The 21,825-nt window shown below is 41.0% G+C and overlaps 2 protein-coding genes across 2 annotated transcripts in view; one reads left to right on the forward strand and one right to left on the reverse strand.

Moving 5' to 3' along the window:
• Positions 1–9,290, reverse strand: part of LOC139726550 (aldehyde dehydrogenase family 16 member A1-like) — a 43,707-nt gene extending 34,417 nt beyond the window's left edge. The window contains exon 1 of the mRNA XM_071637541.1: positions 9,084–9,290. Within this exon, the coding sequence (XP_071493642.1) occupies positions 9,084–9,197 (114 nt within the window). The 5' untranslated portion in view covers positions 9,198–9,290. The remainder of the gene's footprint in view (positions 1–9,083) is intronic.
• Positions 9,291–20,592: 11,302 nt separating this feature from the next.
• Positions 20,593–21,825, forward strand: part of LOC139726540 (sialidase-3-like) — a 32,277-nt gene continuing 31,044 nt past the window's right edge. Inside the window, exon 1 of the mRNA XM_071637524.1 lies at positions 20,593–20,674. The gene's annotated coding sequence lies outside the window, so the exon portion shown is untranslated. The remainder of the gene's footprint in view (positions 20,675–21,825) is intronic.

Genomic DNA, 21,825 nt, shown 5'->3' on the forward strand with positions numbered 1-21,825 from the left:
ATCAAAGGCCATTAACACTATTTTTCAGGTCATAAAAGTCTCTGAATGTCCCATACGTAACGTGCGTGTTATCTTGGACTTGCCCCTAGACAAACAGGGTGCTGTGCATTGGCACACAACAGACGAGAGGTAAACTTCCGTGCTTCAATCATGATTTTAAATGAATGAATTTTGCATTATATCTTAAGCAGGGAATCACTAATTAACCTATTGCGGAGGACATATGTCCACTCGCGGCCTTGGCGAAATTATTCTGTGAAATTATTATAAAAAACCCAAAATTTTATCCCGATTCGTCAGTCTGTTAGTGTTTGTTTCATCTACACAGTTACCGTTTGACGAGCCCGACCATACGCCGCACCGTGTGAAGTGTAATAGCTACCGATTTACGGGCAGCCACTACATGGACACACACACACACACACACACACACAAGCCTCGCCCGCGTGGTTGGTTTGCATGATATTTGATGGGTTCGGATCGGGAGGAATGAAGAGGCATGAAAATATTCACATAACTGTTGTGGCGAGCTGGCGCAATCTTAGCTAGGATGTCCAAAAATTGAATCTATTGTATCACAGACTAAATTTACTGCCAACTTTCTCACACTTTGCGCCATGATCATGGCAATTTTCTGCGATGCAACATTGTATTTAAACTTTAAAGCTCGATAATCTTGCAGCGGAGAGGAAAGGCACGCGAAATCACGATCGCACATCAGTGTTCGATGTGTCCGCTAGCTCTGCAGAAGCACAGTGAGCGAGGCGGGCTTTTACTATTTTAATAGTGACCTTATCACTTGTCAAACGGTGTTCCATACAGCAAGAGAAGCTCGCCAGCTGCTCAGTGCGGGTAGTTCATGGGATATCACCTTGTCCTTGGCATACGGCGAATGAGGTACTGATAATATAGGGCCGTAAAGTGCACAATTGCCGACTCCGGTGCGCCCCCACCCCCCCCCCCCCCCCTAATCCGCCACTGGCTCCCTCTCAGTCTCACATAAATTTCACTCTCAGCTGTATGGCCTGTAAAAGCCTGTAACAAGTGTTACTGAACTGTTTAATAATAGGGTCCAAAATGGTCCTACTGCGCATCCGATCTGCGCAGTTCAACTTCGCCATGAAAATTTTGGTCTTGGGTGCCCTAGCTGCAACCCCTATGGCTTACGGCGATGGCGACGATTGTAAATCGTTTTCTCACATGTGAGCAATACCCGTGTACACATTCGAAGTCCATCTAACAATCCATCAAAAGTCCGGCAAAAATTAATCGAAGATTTCACGAGATATCACGCTCAAAAGTCGGTACTTAATCTGTACCTTTAAAATGTGCTTTCACCATGTAAAACACAATTAAACTGGCTTAAACTAAGATTTGATTTAAATCAAGATGTCAAATTATCGTCCGAAACTACAAGAGTATCTGCGGAAGCGCAATGAAGCGCAATGGATTTTAATGTAACGGTACCTTGGTGTCTCTTCGCCCCGGGTCCAGCGGGCTAGCAAACCGCTCGTGCCCGCTTAGCCGGTGCGGCTGGTGCGGCCTGTGCGGGCTACGTTGTATCTGTGCAGTGTTGTGTGCACGTGTGTTGAATGAAGTGACGAGTTCAAATGTGCATGTATGTAGCGTTTGACATGTATGGTTATGTTGTCCTTCCTTTTATATGATCACCATAGTTTATCAAATACAAATAATTTCATTAATGATTGCAGTAACAACATCATTATTCCTTGTTCATATTTGGGTTTTTTTTGGCTCTCAAGTTTTATTTTCCATTCAATCTAGTTGTTGTTGGTTGTTTTGTTTTTAATATTTTCCTTGGGCCAATAGTTCATAATAAATGTTCAGTACTAAAAGTATACTACATTGTACTTTTTACCAAGTCTAAGGCAGTATCTTATGGGACATATATTTATATTTTTATTCATTTACACATGTATTTGTTGTATTACATTAACAAAGAATTTAACTTTTAATGTTTCAAACTTATTTGTATAGTGTTTGTTCTCATTTTTCTTTACTTTCGAAGTCTTTTTTTCTAACCCAGTTAAGTTTTATCAAAGTTTACAAAGGGCAGTGTGCTGTTTTAGATGTTCATTTGTTATTTTCGTTGTAATTTCTTAGCACAATAAAACAATATCATGTCACAGATTTTTTTTTTACTAACCTTTCCCTTAGAGTTGTTCTTTAGTTGAATGTGAAGTTTCGCTATGTTCTATTTTCCCACTTCCTATTTAAGTTGATGAGTGTAAAATGTTCTATTTTTTTTAAATATCTAAGTGTTCTACCTTGTAGTAAGAGTGCTAATAATGTTCTTGTTCTGTTAGACTTGCCATAAATGTACATGGTATGATGATTTCTTGCGACAAAGTATGACTGATAACCTGTTTGAGAAGGTATTTAACAACAATCTCCTGTCATACAAAATACCTTTAACAATTTTAAAGGGTTCAGAGTTGATTATTTCAAAACAAGTAAAACTCATACATATTTATTGCCATAAATGGTAAAAAGAAGATCTGTAGTAATACGATACATATTTGAATATAATTGTGTGTTACTACAGTGTGTGACAATGACTGTGTGATGAAAACATGTTTTAAGCTCCGCAGTGAAACAATAATGCCAAGATACCATTGCTTTAAAGTCCATTGCATAAGGTTGCATTCACAAACTTTCTGAACCTTCTGAAATATATAGTCAGTTGCACAGTCCTCTACATATCGCTGACTTTGACAATGTGTGTGTGTCCAAATTGTACTTACAGCAATGTACAGTTCACGGTGAGTGCCCTCTTGAAGCCCTATACAGATGTTGCTTGAACTACATGTATATTATTTTTAGGCTTATGCCATTCTGTAGAGGTCCTAATTAAATACTACTTAATTATCAGAATAAACGAGACAATTTTGTGATGGTGAAGTGGAGTGCATCATGGAGCGCGAAACCCTGTATTCATGAAGTTTGTCTTTAACAAAAAGCAACAATAATTTATGCTATTTAACACAGTACACTCCTGTTGTAAAGAACACGGTAATGACAAAAGTCTCATTACAATTAAGTAAGAATCAAGATCCAAAATTTATAGTCTATAATATACTAGTACATTTTGTATGCATGTACTTTACTGTTTGACTATAACAAAATTCCGATACAACGAAAGAAAACTGCCGGCCATGGGGACTTCGTTAAAGCAGGAGTCAACTATATCATATAGGCCTATTGATCAAGCTATAGTATGAATACATGCTAATTAATTACTCAATTATAAAATTGCATATGTACAGAAAGTAAACAAGACTTAGTGGGTTCTATTGCCAATTACAGTTAAACATGGACTTTTTGCACAAGCAAGAAATAAAAAATTCCCTTTCAATTCATGCCTTAATAACTGACCCGCAATGTTGTTTACTGAATGTTTATCTTGTATTTAAAAAAAGCAAATTAATTTTACCTCAGATTGACATTTCATATTGACAAACAGAGTATGAGAGACATGTACTTGTGGGCTGTACAACTTTATAAAAAGTGTTCTGTAGTGTGATTTCACACACAAAAGTACATGTTCCCTAGTTTGAGCCTAAATTACTCTATTACTCTATGCTAAAAGGAACTACAATACTCGTTAAAATCAGTAAATAAGGTAATTAATCCACTGAATTGATGAGATTACAATAATTTTAATCAATTAAATGATACATGACACTTTCATAAACAAATTCTTGAAAGAAAAACAATATAATTCTTCTTGAAAGCCAAATAATGGCCATTTCTATTTGTTTACAGTTTTTTTTAACATTTATTTACACTGTGTTATTAAAGTAAAACAAATCAATTCCGCTATTTGGAAGTGTTGGCTTGTTCATTTGTGCATGGCAAAAGTCGGTATCATTGTTGATGAAGTGTATAGTCATCTTATCTAGAGACACCAAAATACAACTGTACCTTCTGTTTATTAGTTTATTAAAAACAGCAATGTACATAAGCTTAATTACTGCAATAAACAACTTTAATTTACTGTTAATTAACTGCCTTCTTTGTAAAGCCTGTAATAACAAATGAAATATACACTACCCCATTGCCTTGGTTCTTCTCACCAATTTATCTGGAAACTGCAAAATTTTCCACATTTTTTAGGAGTAAGCGGCCTGCCCTAGTGGAGAGCTTTGCTGCTATTTTGAACGTGTATATCCATTACTACGCATCTACGCATGCGTGAACAATGACGTTACGTCACCGTTACGGATGCTCAAAGATATGAATAATGCATCATCGCACGGTGCATATACGGTGAAATGAATATATGCATCATGTAGCGAGCAATACAGCTGTCAATGGACTGCACTGAATGCATGCTGTGCGCATGTGCAAGTGATTGTGAGTTTTAGTGAGCATCGGTGAGCTGAAGATATTTGCCTTATAAGACAGCATTTTCTGCATCATAAGCAATGAAATGCATCAAACAGTCGCCGACGTGAATCATTTAGTAGGGTGTCTGGTAGATTTTTGCAACTGGAGAAATACAAGTCATACACAAAAACATCCATGATGTCCATAGCTAACATAATATATGTGCAAAATTTCTCACCATAATCATTAATAACGGTGAAGTTATGAGCAAATAAAAACAGGGTATATTTTATCCTCACGCTGCTATAACCTTGGCGAAAAAGTGGGTCGTGAGCGTAATGAAATTTCACTGTCAAGCGCACTCCAGTGGGCAGTGCTATTCACTGCGTTTATCACATTCAAAGCGTGCATGTTTCTAAGGCTAAGCGCGCATCCTTGTCAGCTAGCACACCTACCCCAGCCCGCTAGCTGCGAGGCCCGCTTCGATCCCACTGCACGCACTTGCACTCGCACGCACTGGTTTTCTCTGTGATGTCATAATATACATCGTGTATGCATGCCAGCAATTATACATGCATGGTGTACTGCGCGCTATCGCGCCAACTATCGTACTGCATGCACTTAGGTTAAATACTAGCAGCTGGGCAAATACAACACGGAAAGTGAGCAACCGAGGTCGCATACAGAAAAATTTCTTGGTCCGGAGGAATTTTTACTCATTTTTGACATTCACGGTTCTCTTCCATGAGAAAGGATTCCGCGTGAAGCTAGACGTACAGTGTAGTCTCCACGGAACATATTTCTGGCCACAGACCGATTTGTACACGGGTTTACGAGACCGATGACAACTAGTAGGCAGTACGTAGGAATAAACGTCGGTCTAACAGCGCGGCGGAGTAATAGCGCACACAGTAGTCAGTGGTGCATGTGCATCGCTATACTCGCTGAAAAGGTTCATCTGATTGGAAAATCAACTGGATGAGCGTTCGTTTTATCACAATCAATGGAAATTACCTTTACTTGATAAGACTTTCGCCTGCTGGCTCTGCAGGCTTCTTCAGATCGAGCGTTGTGAGAAGGACTTCACACGAGCCAACGTAGCTGGCGCACGCCGATCTGAGAGAATGGGATCGTATATTAAGTATCGTATATTATAATATACCAATTGAGGAATTCATGGTGGCGACAGAACAAGCCACGGCAGTTCTCAAGAAGCCCCAAGCCGACCTTCTGAGAAACGATGTCTTGGGAACACTTAAGAATGCAAGACCTCCTCAGCCGAACATCAGCGCAGACGAAAAGAAAGCCTTGACAGAACTAGCTTCCAATAAGGAAATTACCATCCTTCCTGCAGATACGGGGAAAGCTACAGTGGTCATGGACACTCGAGACTACAAAGACAAGGTTAGTACCATGTTGGCAGATGCTAAGACGTATGAATTACTATCTTGTGACCCCACTTCCTCTTACAAACGGAAGTTAATAGCGCTACTCAAGCCGCTCAAAGCTCACAACAAGATCACTTCCAAACAGTATGACTACCTCTATCCAACGGCCGAGAATGTACCACGTCTGTATTGTACCCCTAAGACTCACAAAGAAGGCTTTCCCCTCCGCCCCATAGTGGATTACATTGGATCCATCGGTTACAATACCTCAAGGTCATTAGCAGACATATTGTCACCGGTGGTAGGGAAGACAGGTCACCATGTACTCGATTCCAAGGACTTGGCTGAAGAGTTTAAAGACATCACACTCGATGAACATGAAGTTCTGGTCTCGTTCGACGTCGTGAGCCTTTTCACCAACACCCCAATCGACCAATCCATTCAGATCGTAAGGGACAGACTTCAGAAAGACTCCGAACTACACAAGAGGACCAATCTCACAGTGGACGACATCATAAAGCTTCTCGAATTTATCTTGTCGACCACCTACTTCAGTTTTGATGGCAAGATATACCGCCAAATATATGGAACAGCTATGGGCAGCCCTGTGTCACCCATTGTCGCAAACATCTACATGGAATACTTGGAAGAAGAAGCCATTGCCTCCGCTCATGATGACATCAAACCCAGAGTTTGGAAGCGTTATGTGGATGACATCCTTGCCATTGTAAAAGCGGACACAGTCAACAGACTCAAGGCACACTTAGACCAAGTCAATGACACAGGCAGTATCAAATTCACCCATGAGATGGAGGTTGATAATTCCATCCCTTTCCTGGACACCAAGATCACAAAAAGACCGGATGGCACAACCAAGATGGTCGTCTACAGGAAAAAGACACACACAGGACAATACCTGAATTTCCAATCCCACCATCCACTCCATCAAAAATTAGGAGTCATCCGTACACTCATGGACAGAGCACACAGCATCGTCACGGAGGAAGCTGACCTGAAGGCAGAGGAAGATTACATCCAGTCCTCTCTCAGGAAATGTGGATACCCTGGCTGGTCCTTCAAGAAAGCCAAAAAGAAAAGGGGGGATAATCAAACCAAGAAGAACTCACAGACCAAACCAACCAATCAGAGGAGGAAATTGGCAACCATTCCATATGTAAAGGGTACCTCAGAAGCATTGCAAAGGATTTACCAGAAATACCACATCTCCACAGCAGTCAGGCCACACAAGAAACTCAGGAACATCCTAGTCCACCCAAAAGACAAACGATCCATCGATGACCAAGCGGGGGTAGTTTACCAGATTCCATGTGGTAACTGTGAAAGAAGCTACATTGGAGAAACAGCTAGAAAATTTGGCACCAGAAAAAATGAACGCAAACTAGAGGTAGACACAGTTTGTGCATCCTACTACACAAGAGGGAAAAAGATGGAATCCACCTCCCACATGCACAAGTCGGCCATCAGCGACCATGTGGCCAGCGAAAACCACCACATCAACTGGAAAAAGTGTTCCATCCTAGCCAGAGACTCTGGGAAAACCTCACGCTGGATAAGGGAAGCAATTCACATTCGGAAACAACAAGGGAGAACCTTCAACTGAGACCTCGGACAATATCAAAGAGATTTTCCGCAGTGACTGCTAGAGTGCGGAGTCTTCATACGCCCTGTACTATTGTTGTGTGAGCGCAAGGAGCACTGGATGGCAACGAAGCGGTAGGCTCACCCCTCGTGCTAACACACTAGCAAACGAGCAACCGAGGAGCAGCCAAAATCAAGTGCGTACTCGCGTAAAAGTTCAGAAGTTCGCGTAATACGCGCTGTAGAAATGTATACTTAGAACGCAAAGTCCACCATTTTTAAGTGGAACAATGGCGGCCCCCATGAAATCACTGACTCCATTGTAGAGTCCGCCCTCTAGTGGTGGGGAGGAGAAAAATCTCTTTGGAGATATATTCACTTTCCTCAATATACGATCCCATTCTCTCAGATCGGCGTGCGCCAGCTACGTCGGCTCGTGGGAAGTCCTTCTCACAACGCTCGATCTGAAGAAGCCTGCAGAGCCAGCAGGCGAAAGTCTTATCAAGTAAAGGTAATTTCCATTGATTGTGATAAAACGAACGCTCATCCAGTGCATCGCTATAGCTTTTGGTCTACAGATTGCATGGAGAAGCGCACATGTAATCACATTACGTCGCCACGTCTGCACTCAAGCATTGCCGCGCCGCCGCGCCTGGCGACACTCACGCCAGTAATCGCTCGCATTTCAGCATTCGCATGGGTCGTTCGACATCGCATTTAAATCCATGATTTTAGATATGATGCCTCAAACCGATTTTGCTCAAATTTCGTGAGTAACTAGGAAACTTGTGAAGCTTTATGGACATAATCAAGCGAATTGCCGCAGTCCTTTCATTTTCGCGTTGCATTGCAAAAAAGCGTGGAGACTCCTTATAAGGGGTGCCCCGGGGGTTACTTATAAGGGGGACGGGGTTACTTATAAGGGGGACGGGTTACTTATAAGGAGGGGCCCCCCTTGTGAGTGGGTTTCCCGAACTGATATGATACCAAATTTATGGGGATTTTTCCCCGGGATCAACTAGCGAAAATGCCTGAAAGGTGATTTTAAGCCAAAATTGTGGGTCCACTTTCCGACCAAACACGCGCCCTACGTTTGCCCATTGCCCAACACGCACTGAACGCATCTGGTAGTCGTAAGTTTATATGAAAATGTTAGCGCTGTTGCAACCAAAATGTGACTTCCGTGATATCATACAGCCGTATGTATCGAAAATGATATGATAGATTTCTCTTATTGTAAAAAAATGTTTGGAAGTAGTTTTATGCTCTGTAAATGCATACAGACTAGGTTAATCAAAGATGACTTGCGAACTCGCGACTTGTGCGTGAATTTGAAGGGGATGAAAAAGTGCATCGCGCTACCGACGCCCTACATTCAGCTGACATTTAGGTTTAAATCGACCCATGTAAGTATTCCTGAATCTAACGCTAGTAGTTTTTGTTGAAAAAGTAAGGAAATAAAAAAGCGACGGAACTGCACCCGTTTTGTACAACATTTAAGATCTGAATGCGAAAACGGCGCAGCCCCAACAACGCTGCACGTTGGGGCTGGTCGCAGTTAGAGCTAGGATAGCATAGCCCGCCCGACCAGCACTCGCAGCAGACGCTGTAAGTACGCTGTCGCGACGTACATGTACCTACGTACAGCGACTGGGCTGTGTATAAATTTAGTTAGAGCTAGGATAGCCTACCAGTACCACCAGTGTAGTCTATATACGGGACTAACGAAAATGATGTTTTGCTCACCTGTGCAGCATTAGGTGCTTCTGGATTTGGGCCATATTCCATACTGTCAAAGATAGCTTGAACAGAATTAGGGGGCACAGAAGATGGACCGCTAGAGGAAGTAGCCGCCGCCATGATTGAAAATGTACTGTATTTACTTAAGATTTTTGGCTGTCTGTCTACTCCCCGCTGCTGCTGGGTTGGCCGTTTTCTAGCCGTGTGTGACTCTATAGCGCAGCGAGCACAGCATACATACTTTACATGTACGCTGCCGGTATCCCTACCCACCCGCGCTCGTCTGCTGCATGCATGCACGTATGGAGCGTACCTGGAGCTGGCATGGTGTGGTGGCATGGCATGTGATCCGAGGTAAGCACTATTTGGGCACCCGTCCCGCTTCATCATTAATATTCATAAGGCAGTAAGATACTGTACTAGTAAATGGCGGAACGCTGGATACGTGCAAAACATATGGCCGGGAAATGTAAAAATCTCGAAAAATTGCATCAACGGGGAATGTTAAAACGTCTCGCCTGGAGATGAAAAAATGTTCAGTTTTGCTGAGAAATGTAAAAACGCTGCCGGGAAATGAAAAAATTATGTATTTCCACAGTATTACGAATACATGTAGATGATGAATACTCATGATGAAGCGGGACGGGTGCCCAGATAGTGCTTACCGTGATCCGATGGCTCATGATGTATACGCACGATTTTACAGACACTCGACTCTGGTACTAGAGGGCGTAATCCAGAGTAGAGGCGATCGTGTCGTTTGTTGAGAGGTAAGCACTATCTGGGCACCCGTCCCGCTTCATCATGAATATTCATCGTCTACATGTATCGGTAATACCGTGGAAATACATAATTTTTTCATTTCCCGGCAGCGTTTTTACATTTCTCGGCAAAACTGAACATTTTTCCATCTTCCGGCGAGACGTTTTAACATTCCCCGTTGATGCAATTTTTCGGGATTTTTACATTTCCCGGCGATACGTTTTGCACGTATCCAGCGTTCTGCCATTTAATAGTATACGAATAATTTATGAGTTGTGAGTGCATAGGGCACGAATATCGCACGAGGCGCGAGATAAGCCACTGGTCTATTCAACAAGGCGCGTAGCGCCGCGTTGAATAGACCAGTGGCGAATCTCGCGCCGAGTGCGGTATTACGTGCCCCAATGCACGAACAAAATCATAAATTATTCGTTTTATACAACACCTTGTCCACAATCACAGTACTAAATTAGTGACCGCTTACTCAGGAAGGCCCAAAAATAAATGTAACATCAGGCAGAGAATTGTAAACCACCCTGTGTACTGCTTTCAAACACTCGTCATGATTCGACCACGACACAGGAATCACAAACTCCGCAGGGTCTACTAGTATACCTCATTTATTACGCTTACGTTAGATCGAGTTAGGCCTGACTGTTAGGCCGATCTGAGATGTCGGTAGATCTAGTAGTAGGTCTAGACTTTGTCTATTTCCGAAAATGATTTTGTATAAAAACACAGAAAAATAATCAAATTACGGTTTCTCAACTTGAAATTTAAAGTCTTGATTTTGGGATCACTGTGGTCCACGTAGCAGATCAGAGTCAAAAGTAAAAACACAGCAGGAGGTGTAAAGGTCGCGATACATGCAATTAGCTAGGTAAAGTAGCTGCGCGTTGCAGTACTCCGCCGCGCCTGGTATGGGAGACTTACCGGCAGCGCAGCGCAGCCGGCCAGCACGTACAATGTACACTGTAGTTTGCTGGCGCTTTGCTACGGGTGGGTGTGAGCCACAGAACTCTGTGAGCGGCCATGCATTAGTAGCCCCCCGCGAAGCCGTGCTATAGTACCTTCGAGCCATGCAATAGGCCCATGCCAGGGGCCTATTGTATGGCTGTCACTCTCAATGAGTTTGATAGGTATTTTCTGTTGAATGTCATGTGACATGCTCTTGGCCAATCACAATTCGACATCATTCTGAGGTGTTGTATAATACAGTATCTTACTGCCTAATGAATATTCATGATGAAGCGGGACGGGTGCCCAAATAGTGCTTACCGTCGCTTCTTCTTGTTCTTCTTCTGATTACTAGTACTATAGTCTGCCTCCTTCAATAGGCTGAAGATTCTTGCAGACTGTGCTATTTACATTATATTACAGTTTACTTACAGATATTTACAAGCACATAGAAACAAATATCGCTTTCACCAAGTGACTTCTCGCCTTGCATTTCCCCCGTTTGTTCATTTTTTATCCAAAGTATGAAACAAAATACATGTATAACTCTAGCTCTGCCTACTTTCGAGTTTCTGGTTAAATCTTTTACCTTCAAAAGTACTACAGTATTTACTTCGGGGCTGCGTCCCTCCGCTCCGTGAATGAGAGTCATCCTCTGCCCATAGATTTATAAACCAGAAACTCTCAAGCCAGGCAAGTTGTCACGGTTTTGTTTTTTAGTGTATGTGTGTGTGGTCAAAATGGAAATAATGATAATAAAAAATCAGCTTGAGGGGGTCCCTGTCGCAGGGATCCCCTCAGGCTGATTTTTTATTATTATTATTTCCATTTTGGACATTTTTTTTTTAAAGTGCTCGGCCAGCATCTGATGTACACCATTACAGCAGTGTTTGATGTTGTAAACCCCTTGTCAACCCCTTGTCTTTGGTAGGATGGATTGCTTCATGGACTTCTTGTAGATATCTCGTATAGCTGAATGTAATAAAAAGTTATGAGTTTATTATGATATTCTCTAGTCAATCCCATGGCCGACGGAACCGGAGGGGGCGGGGGGCTTGGGCCCCCACTTTTTTTTTTTGCACCGTACAAAGGAATACATAAAGTGTCACCACTTTGGGCCCCCACTTTTTTAGTGCGTAAGTGGTACTATGCTTGTCAGCTGCAGAAACCCGGAGACATGAGTGGAAGGAAGGAGAAAGATGAGCTGAAGCCTTTTTTTTTTTTTTTTTTTTTTTTTTTTTTTTTGCTTGTCAGCTGAAGAAACCCGGAATTTACCAGAAGTTGCACAGAAGGCCTTTTTTCTTTTTTTTAATTTTCTATTTATCTATTTTATTTATTTATTTATTTTTTTGGCTTGTTAGCTCATGAAACCCGGAAGTGGGCCCTATACAGTTTTCAAAACACTCCGCCGGCCCTGAATCCTGTACTTTGTATGCAGGTCGCACGTTACACAGTGTAGTGGTGTTACAGGGGGTATGGTGTCACAGTGCAGAGTGGGGTGCATTGTGACACCACACCCCCAATAGCCTGTGGTCTCCACACTCCATACCCGCACAGTGAATACAAAATGAAATGGAAATGAAGTTTATACGCTCAGACATGTAATTTCACTCAGGTGTATGGTGTGAAAGTGCAGAAGGTCTCATTTCATGTTTATACAGAGTAGGCCTATACAAAATGAAATGGAAATAATATAGGTCATGTGCTCTGACTTGTAGTTCAGGGGTGTGGTGTGACAGTGCAGAGTGTGAAATATGACATCAGTATCATTTTTTACACAGGGTATATAAAATGAAATGGAAATGCCAGCAGACCCAGGGGTGTGCTGTGGTGTGACAAGGAAAATTTGACATATTTTCACTTTTCTAGCATGGTGAAAGGGCACTAGACTTGCCTCTTTCGGAAAGCTGGGGATAACCCTTGACTATATTGTCATTGTGTCATAGGGGTCATCGCTGCCACTATAGTTTAGAGCGTTGTCATTCTAAGTGTTGAACAAATTATTATTAGATGCGGGTCTCTCGATCCTGTAACCGGAATTTATTTGTGTGAGGAGAGATAACTTAATGTTAAGAACCAGGAAAGACGCAATAAGACAAACTGAAGCCGATAAAGTCTGGTAGTGTTCTGATTTATTCTGAAGGCAACTCGCTCTCAGCAATTTTGCATGAACATAATTTACATAAACAATAGATATATTCAAATTATATACTAAAACCGATAAAAACAAATGGAACGGGGGACTTCAATAAAGTGGAGGAGTCCAATTCAATAAATCAATCAATAAATAAAGAGGATCATGAGATGATGGAAGCTGCAGGAGGGGTGATTGGGTATGAATGAGAGCTGTCTGCATGGGCTCACACTTACTCAAGAAAGGGGTGTGGGATGGACTGAATGGGGGTAACTTCCCCCAAGGGCAATTACCCCTAGGACATCTACCCCCCGGATAACTACCCCCTGGGTAATTACCCCCTGGATGACTACCCCCCGGATAACTACCCCCCAAGATCCATAGCACCACCCGGATAACTACCCCCTGGATAACTACCCCCCGGAGAACTACCCCCCAGTTAACTACCCCCGGATAACTATACCCCCTGGATAACTACCCCCCGGAGAACTACCCCCTTGGGTAACTACCCCCCGGATAACTACCCCCAGGATAACTACCACCCGGATTACCACCCCGAGATACCCCCCATAACCATACCCCGAACCGCCCCCCTCCCCTTCATATTCCCTTAACATTAGCGAGGGACCCTTCGATATAAAGCCATAGTTTCTGATAGGATCCGGGCACGGTTTTATGAAATTATCAGTCCTGACAAGCTGTCAGCAATTCCACACAATTACCTATCGTTGTATGTAGGTCGATCAAAGCAGGTCCATGGTAACAAGTCAGTGACTCGAGCTTATCAATCAAGCAGAACCCATGGTTTTATTGAAATTATTAGAGACTAACAAGATGTCATAACTGGCAACTTTTATCAAACGGTGCCCTAATCTGTCATTTGAGTAAAATTACAGCTTATTTTACATACAAGTAGAATTGTGCTAGTTTTCAAATTAAATGTTGTCGACACTTTAAGGGGAAATCCAGTTCAAATATAAGCTAGTCTAATTAGAAAGAGTAAAATATTACGAGTTTAACGGTATGCCTTTTTTTTCTTTTTCTTTTTTTACAAAACACCCCTAGTTGTTAACGAAGTCTTTTGTCCTGCACCCTTTTTTTTTGAATAGATCTAGAGAGTTGTAGTTGACAGAATCCTTTTTACATTATGGTTGCTCTGTTTCATCCCGGCCATTTTAAGACTATTTTTTTCACAAAAACTTGAATCCTTCTTGGAATAACATGCTCTTTAATTATTTCGTAAAGGGTTTCTAATTATCTCACCCAAAAGATGTTAAAAACCTGAAGTTAGGTCTCGACCAAAACCAGACGATATGAAAAAATGTTGTTTTTTTTTTTCAATTCAAATAGCAAACGTTGTTCGAAAATGACAATGAGAGACGTAATTTTCGGGGGGGGGGGGGAGTTATTGCAAGAGGGGTGATTGTTTGGAGCCTAATTTTAATAAGGAGTAATTGTCAAGGGAGGTAATGCTCTGCGGTGATCATACCAAGGATGTGACAATCTCTTCCCGCATCCTTGATATACTATAGTTGTTAATGCCCAATGATGCAGTAGGGCAATTTCTGAAATGAGCGTTAACGGTATAATAGTAAAACAGTTACAAAATTGATGAAACAATGCAAAGAAAGCAAATTAAGACAGAGACGAAGTACACAAATAAAGATACAGTGTACTCCCGTTACAACGAAAACGGTTATAACGAAATTCGTTATAACGAAGCAAAACTTCTGGTCCCAAAATTATCGCCATTAAAGTCTATGGTACAAAATTCGCTTATAACGAAGACGGTTATAACGAAATTTTCGTTACCACGAAGTCTTTTCTGAGCGCCACTGACAAAGAAAAACAAAAGAAATGTGCTCCGTTACAACGAAATGCGGATTGCATTCGAAAATGCGTAGCGGAACAAGCATTTTTATAGCGTCTCTGCATGCATGAGCAAACGCTTCACATCATTGTATGTTCACTCCGTGTATCACGCACAGTTTGCGAGGGGAACTTGCGTTATTGTAATACAATAATCTGAATTCAGATAAGGTTTGTTTCATTGTTCCGAAGTCCTTTAATACAAAACACACAGATTCTGATACAACTAAATGTCCGTAATAGTTCGGAAATGAAATATTAAGCACATTTTGACGTTATTCCAAAGGTTCGTTAATCCGATGATAAATGGTTCTTATTCTTATTCTTATACGGTTCGTTAGTCCGAAAATGATAAGAATTCAAAACGTTCGTTAATCGGAACATTACAAAAAGAATCGTTAATCCATGGTGGAAAAAGGTGAGTACACTCACAAAACTTAAGAATTGCAATCCTTATAATCGTCTTAAGATAAATAAATCTTCGAAATAACTAACCTTTCTCATTTTTTTTTTCATTAACAAACTTTCTTCGGAATAACGAACCTTATTTCATTTTCGGATGAAAAAGCCTTCGGAACAACAAACTTTCTGAATAGTGAACCTTTCTCATTTTTTGATTTATAATTAACCTTCAGAATGACGAACCTCATTTCATTTTCAAATCAACGAACCTTCGGAAAATGAACAATATATTATTCTAATTTAAATTATGAACTTTCGGAATAACGATTCTTCGGAAATGCGAACCTTCAGATAAACAAACCATCGGAATCCCGGGAATGGCGAAACTTCGGAATAAGGAGCCTTCGGAGTAACGTAGTTAAGTAAGAAAAGAACCTTTGGAATAGCGAACTGTAACCAAATCCTACACCGTCATTTTCTACACATGTGTGACAACACAAACAACTTTATGCTCTTTTTAAAATGTAATATTTAAACGAAATTAAAAAGGTACTCTCCCATTTCACAATCTTTCCAGCGTATGATGAGGATTCAACAAACAGAAATCTATTTTTATGCGTGGTTTCCTTCTTTTCGTTATACATTGCATATTATATTTTTTCGGTTATAACGAAATTTCGTTAAAACGAAAAAAACAAAACAAAACAACAACAACAACTGCCGGTCCTGGGCATTTCAACGGGAGTGCACTGCACATGAACACACACGAGATAAATCCCTTGTAATGAGAGAAAGAGGAAAGGTGAGTAATGAATGACAGGAATAGACTACCTTCACGGTACATGGACAGAGAAAAGCGAGAGGGAAGAGGAACATGATGGGTCAAAGCCAGGGCACGTGAGGCATGAGATATAAGCTCCTCAAAATAAAGAAGCGTTACATGGAGTTGTGGTAAACGATAGACGACTGTGGTTAAAAAAAAATATTGCAAAAAGTGAAATGTAACATTTCTTTAAAATGTCTTTAGTTCAATGGCAAAGGCATTCAAACTTAAAACTTCTTTTATACTACTATCAAGAGAAATCCGAAATTTCGGAACAGTAAAAGAAAAATAAATACAGATTTAGCGAAAATAGTTTTGGTTAAAGGCATTGGCATTTACTGAATTACCGGGTATAGGATATGCAGGGACAGTTTCGTTTTTGTTTAACATTGAGTCAAAATACAGAAGGGAGAAATTAAGCTTATATAAATCGTCCTAAATGCAAACGATACAAATCGTAAATCCTTAAGATGTTGTTTTCATAAGATGAAGTATCAGTATGGCATCTCCGTGATTCCTGGCAAATGATACAAAGAACTTCGTTTCCTGTAGTAATAATATTCTTTTTATTAAAAGTAAGAGTTGGGGGGGGGGGGGGGGGCAATGACCCGGGAGGTAGTTATCCAGGGGGTATTTGACGTGGTGCACTGTCCTGGGGGTAATTTTCCTTTTGATAGTTTTGATAGGGGAGGGGGAGTTGTAGGCCTACTTATCCGGGGTAATCATCCATGGGAAGTTATCGGAGGGGGTAGTTATCGGGTGGAAGTTATCTGGGGTCTAGTTATCGAAGGAGGGGGTAGTTAAGCTGGGGATAATTATACTGGTGGTAATTATCTGGGGGGGGGGGTAGTTATCCGGAGGGTAATTATCCGTGGGGTAATTATCCGGGGGGGGGGGGGGTAATTATCCGGGGGGTAATTATCCGGGGGGTAGTTATCCGGGGTGGTTACCCATGGGGTAGTTCTCCGGGGGGGGGGGGGGTAGTATACCCAGGGGGTAGTACTCCGGGGGGTAGTTATCCAGACGGTAGTTCTCCGGGGGGGGGGGGGGGGTAGTTACTCAGGGGGTAGTTCTCCGGGGGTATAGTTATCCAGGGGGTAGTTATCCGAGGGGGTAGTTATCCAGGGGTATAGTTATCCGAGGGGTGTATAGTTATCCAGGGGGTAGTTTTCCTAAGGGGGAATTGCCCTGGGGGTGATTGCCCTAGGAGGGTAGTTGTCCGGGGGGTAGTTGTCCTAGGGGTAATTACCCTGGAGGGTAATTGCCCTTGGAGGGTAGTTGTCCGGGGGGTAGTTGCCCGAGGGGGGAATTTTCCTGGGGGGTAATTATCCGGGTGGTAGTTATCCGGAGGGTGGTTTTCCAGGGGGTAGTGTTCCTAGACCCGTAAATAAGTGATATTGCAAGAGAGGAATAATCATCTAAAACAATAAACCGTGCATATTGCAGGGCATACTAGCGGAACATTAAAATATGGATGAGTACATTACCCCCCCCCCCCCCCCCAAAAAAAGTCTATATCATAGTACACTGTATAAAATGCACATTAATATTGCACCAGACAGAATAAGGTTAGACATTCAACAAATAAGACTTATAATTATGTTATACATAATACATTGTAAAATGAATTCACATACATAAAAACTGTCTTAATAAATATTTAAAGCGAGAAAGAGATGTATTGGCTACAATGTTACTTGGCAATGAATTCCATTCTTCTGAAGTCTTGAGATAAAAAGAACATTTTAAATAATCAGTTCTTGCAAACGGGATACATACTTTCTTATTATGACCATTTCTACCAAATCTGTTATCTCGTGTAATTCTATGTTGTCCAGTGTTCACCATATCATTTATCATTTTGTAAAACATTATAAGTCTGAAACACTTACGTCTTGTAATTAATTTTGAGAAATTTATCTTTTGCAACAATGTATCATAACTTGTTTCCCAGTCACGAAACAATAATCTTACAAACCTCTTCTGAACACGCTCAAGTACGTTAATGTGAGATAATCTGTATGGATCCCACGCAGCAGCACAATATTCTAAACATGGACGTATAAGTGAATTGTACACTGTAAAAACATCGGTGTTAGATTTAACACCACGGGTGTTAAATCTAACACCGATCAAACTTCAATAAAGGACCACACCCACAGGTGTTAAAAATGCACTGTGATGGTGTTGAAAAGTGTTCACCTGACACTTCGTGGTGTTAATTTGACACTGTACCTGGTGTTATTTTGACACTGTACTGGTGTTAATTAAAAAATGACACCACATGGTGTTGATTTGATATTTGTTGGTGTTAATATCAATGGTTTAACACCCGTCCAGCTTCAATAAGAGACCACACCAGCTGGTGTTACTTTGGTGTAAATTTATTTTCACATTTTTTCAAAAATCTAGTATTTTAATGTAAAATTCTTGATCGTCTTGTTTAAATTAAAAATCAACAAGAAGTGCAGTTACTAAGAAATTCTTCAAAAAATAGTTTAAAATTTGGAAATGACACCCGGAGGTGTTAATTTAACACCATAAATGAGCACCGAAAATTTGATACCAGCTCGGTGTTCACTATTTAACACCGGACTTTCTGCAGTGTATAAACTGATTAAAACATATGTAAAAAATTCCTTTTTATAACACCAATGATTTTACTATATACATTAATTTTAACATACATTTCATTACAATGATCGTTCCAATTGAGTGTTTCATTACAGGTAATGATTATTCCTAAACATTTTTCTGTTTAGGAACAGTTATACTTAATTTCTTTCCATATAAAACACAATCATAATCATATTTTGTTCTTTTCCGTGACATTTTCATAATCTTACATTTATTAATATCAAAATCAAGATGCCATGTCTTAGACCATTTACCCAAAGCATCAAGATCTCCTTGTAAATCATCACAGTCTTCAAGTGAATTGATTCGCCTATACAAAATGCAATCTATGCGTAAAGACGTAGATAACAAGGCACCAAAGATTGAAGAGACAGCGAGAGACAGAGACAGAAAACACGCCTATCACAGTGTACGCCTATAACATAATGATTAAAGGCCTATCAGACTTAAATTGTGGTCAAGAAGTGCAAATTAAGTAATTGGGTTGAAAGTAGGCCTATAGGTGTAGATAATATAGGCCCTATGTTTTGAAATATGATCAACAGTAATTGATGATATTCATAATTATAATCTATGAATACAATATGTATGTGTATAAATATAAGGATATTGTATGTAAGTGTATGATTCAAATTCATGAATAGAGCATAATGGATATTGTAATAAAGTGTATGATTCAAAATCAGTTGCAAAGTGTATGATTGTTTTAAGAAATTTTCGTTGTTTTATGTTACCAGAGAAAATCAAATTTCTGTCTCAATTGAATGAACAGGCACTCATTAATACAAACTGTACCATTATATCATACTGGATCATGTTTGTTTGTTTTCTTTTGGGGGGGGGGGAGAGGGGACAAAACGATAGTGTTCGCCTCCAAATCATTGCGGGGAGGGGAGGAGCCGCAACTGTCCTAGAGGGGGTGTTTCATCGTTTGTCAGCGCTGACAATTTCAGCAAAATCCTTGGTTTTTATTGGCTGAGATGCTCTGGTCACTGACTGTTACTATGGTGATTCAAGTTGTCAGCGCTGACAAACGTTGATGAAACACCCCCCCCCCCAAGCCCAAGATGTGTTTATAAAACAAATGTTTCGGTGTTGTTGTTGTTGTTATTATTATTATTATTATTATCATCATTATTATTATTATTATCATTATCATTGTCATTATTATTATTATTATCATCATCATCATTATCATTATTATCATTATTATCATCATTGTTGTTGTTGTTTAAATTCTGTTTATTTCTTTCCTGCCTCTTCATTTTATGGGCTTTCCTCTCACCTCCCTGGTACCACCACAGGGAGGTGAGTTTTCTCCAAAGAGGTTCTGTAGAACCCCTTTGGTTTTCTCTCACCTCCCTGGTCCCACGCGTACTTTCAGATTTTATACGCAAGTACAACGAGCCTACGCACGCGAAAGTGAGTGGTAGGAGCTAAAGTGTACGTGGTGGTCGTCAGCTCCATCCCCCGCACGGCGCCCGCGCCGCCCGCTACTTACAGGCTAGGCTAGTAATATAATATATGATATCGTGACGATTAGGTGCAAACTTGTTAGTGAAGACATCCGGCCGGCGCAAGTTATCACGTCAAAACGGCCTCTGTTACTGCTTATAATCGTTAAATTCGACTATGCTGTACTGTACAAATAGGAGACGAAGGAGCTTATCGTGACTCTACTCTGGGATGGAGTAGACTACCGGTAGTCAGTAGACCCTCTTGAGACTTTTCTACAGATGCTAGCTAGCTAGGTTTCTAGTGCTAACACTACAGACTACAGCAGTTACCGGTACATTCCATGATCATCTGATTACTGAGCGATGTTGCCGTAACCGGTACCAAGTCAAGAGAAGTAGACCATGTCTATGTTGTAGACGTTATCAGCAAAACCGGTGCAGCAGCAGTGCAGTGCAGTGGCAGTTGAGTTGGCCCATCCTCTACACTGTCTACGACGTTTAGAAGTCAAGAGAACTTGTAAATTTATGTCTACGCAGTGCAGTGTGGTTGCAAAGCGTGAGTAAAATTAATCGCAGCACTTTAAATCCCAATTGTAGTTTTACCTTTTTGGCATTGCCACTTTTCCAACTGGCTGGCATAAATTAGAATCTACTCGTTACCTCTTGGCAGTCTTGCTTGGGAGTATTGCTAGGTTTAGTTCTATTTAACATGGCCGGATTCATGGAAACTATTTGAGACATGGAATCTAGACTCTATTTGAGTTGTTGTTTTGGTTTTAATGGCTTGTATCACTCAAGATTGAGTAGACCTATTGATAATTTACGCCAATATATATTTATATCAGTATATATTATATTAATATATTTGAGTAGATCCAGCCAGTGTAACGCTAGACTCTAACGCTAGACTATTTTGCTTTGCTTCACGGTGTATGGGTTGGGTTCTAACGTTTGACAGAAAAATCGGAATATCCGTCTGTCCGGAGGAGTCTGTTTTTTGACGTACGGTTCTTCTCCATAGACATTCATATTGACATTACCAACACCATTATATATTAATTACAGAGTGTGATTGAGGGTAACCCCGGGGCGCTCTGCTTATTCGCTGACGATTGTGTAGTTTACCGTCCCATTAAGACACATGAGTAAGTGCACTAGTTCGCGGCCATGCACCAGTTCGCGGCCGGGCCAGCGGTCTCCAGTTGATAAAATCTGGCCAATGGGCTGGCAGCCCGGTAACTTGTCACCATTCAACGGAGAATATCCTGCACAACATCAACATACCTGGGACTAACAGCAGTGCGAGGTCTAGTCGCTGTAAAATCTCTTGGAAACCAAGGTGTTCACCGCAAGAGCTTGAATTATAGGTATTATTAACACGTAAGTCAACTATTCTGGACGTAGCTAGACGGCTGTCATGTCCTTATATGTCGTTTTCTTGTTGAAATATTGATCGTAGAGGAGGGTTAGAATGTGATGACTACTCACCACGGACGATACATTGAAAATGACGAATCGCGAAGGAAACGGGGGGAGGTCGCGAACCGGAACACCATAGAGGGCGCTTGCTCTATATCGCGTCCGGGGGTAAAACGCCAGCCAAAATAAGCGTACAGAAATATAGAAAAGCATTTGAAATAGAACAAAAATATATTTTTTATTAATAAAACAAGTAAATTGAAAAATAAGATCACGCATCCATATACT

The sequence above is a fragment of the Diadema antillarum genome, unplaced genomic scaffold (genome assembly GCF_040938485.1).
Source record: "Diadema antillarum isolate AM-2024a unplaced genomic scaffold, OU_Dant_1.0 seq00000089_RagTag, whole genome shotgun sequence".
In the NCBI taxonomy this organism is placed as follows: domain Eukaryota; kingdom Metazoa; phylum Echinodermata; class Echinoidea; order Diadematoida; family Diadematidae; genus Diadema; species Diadema antillarum.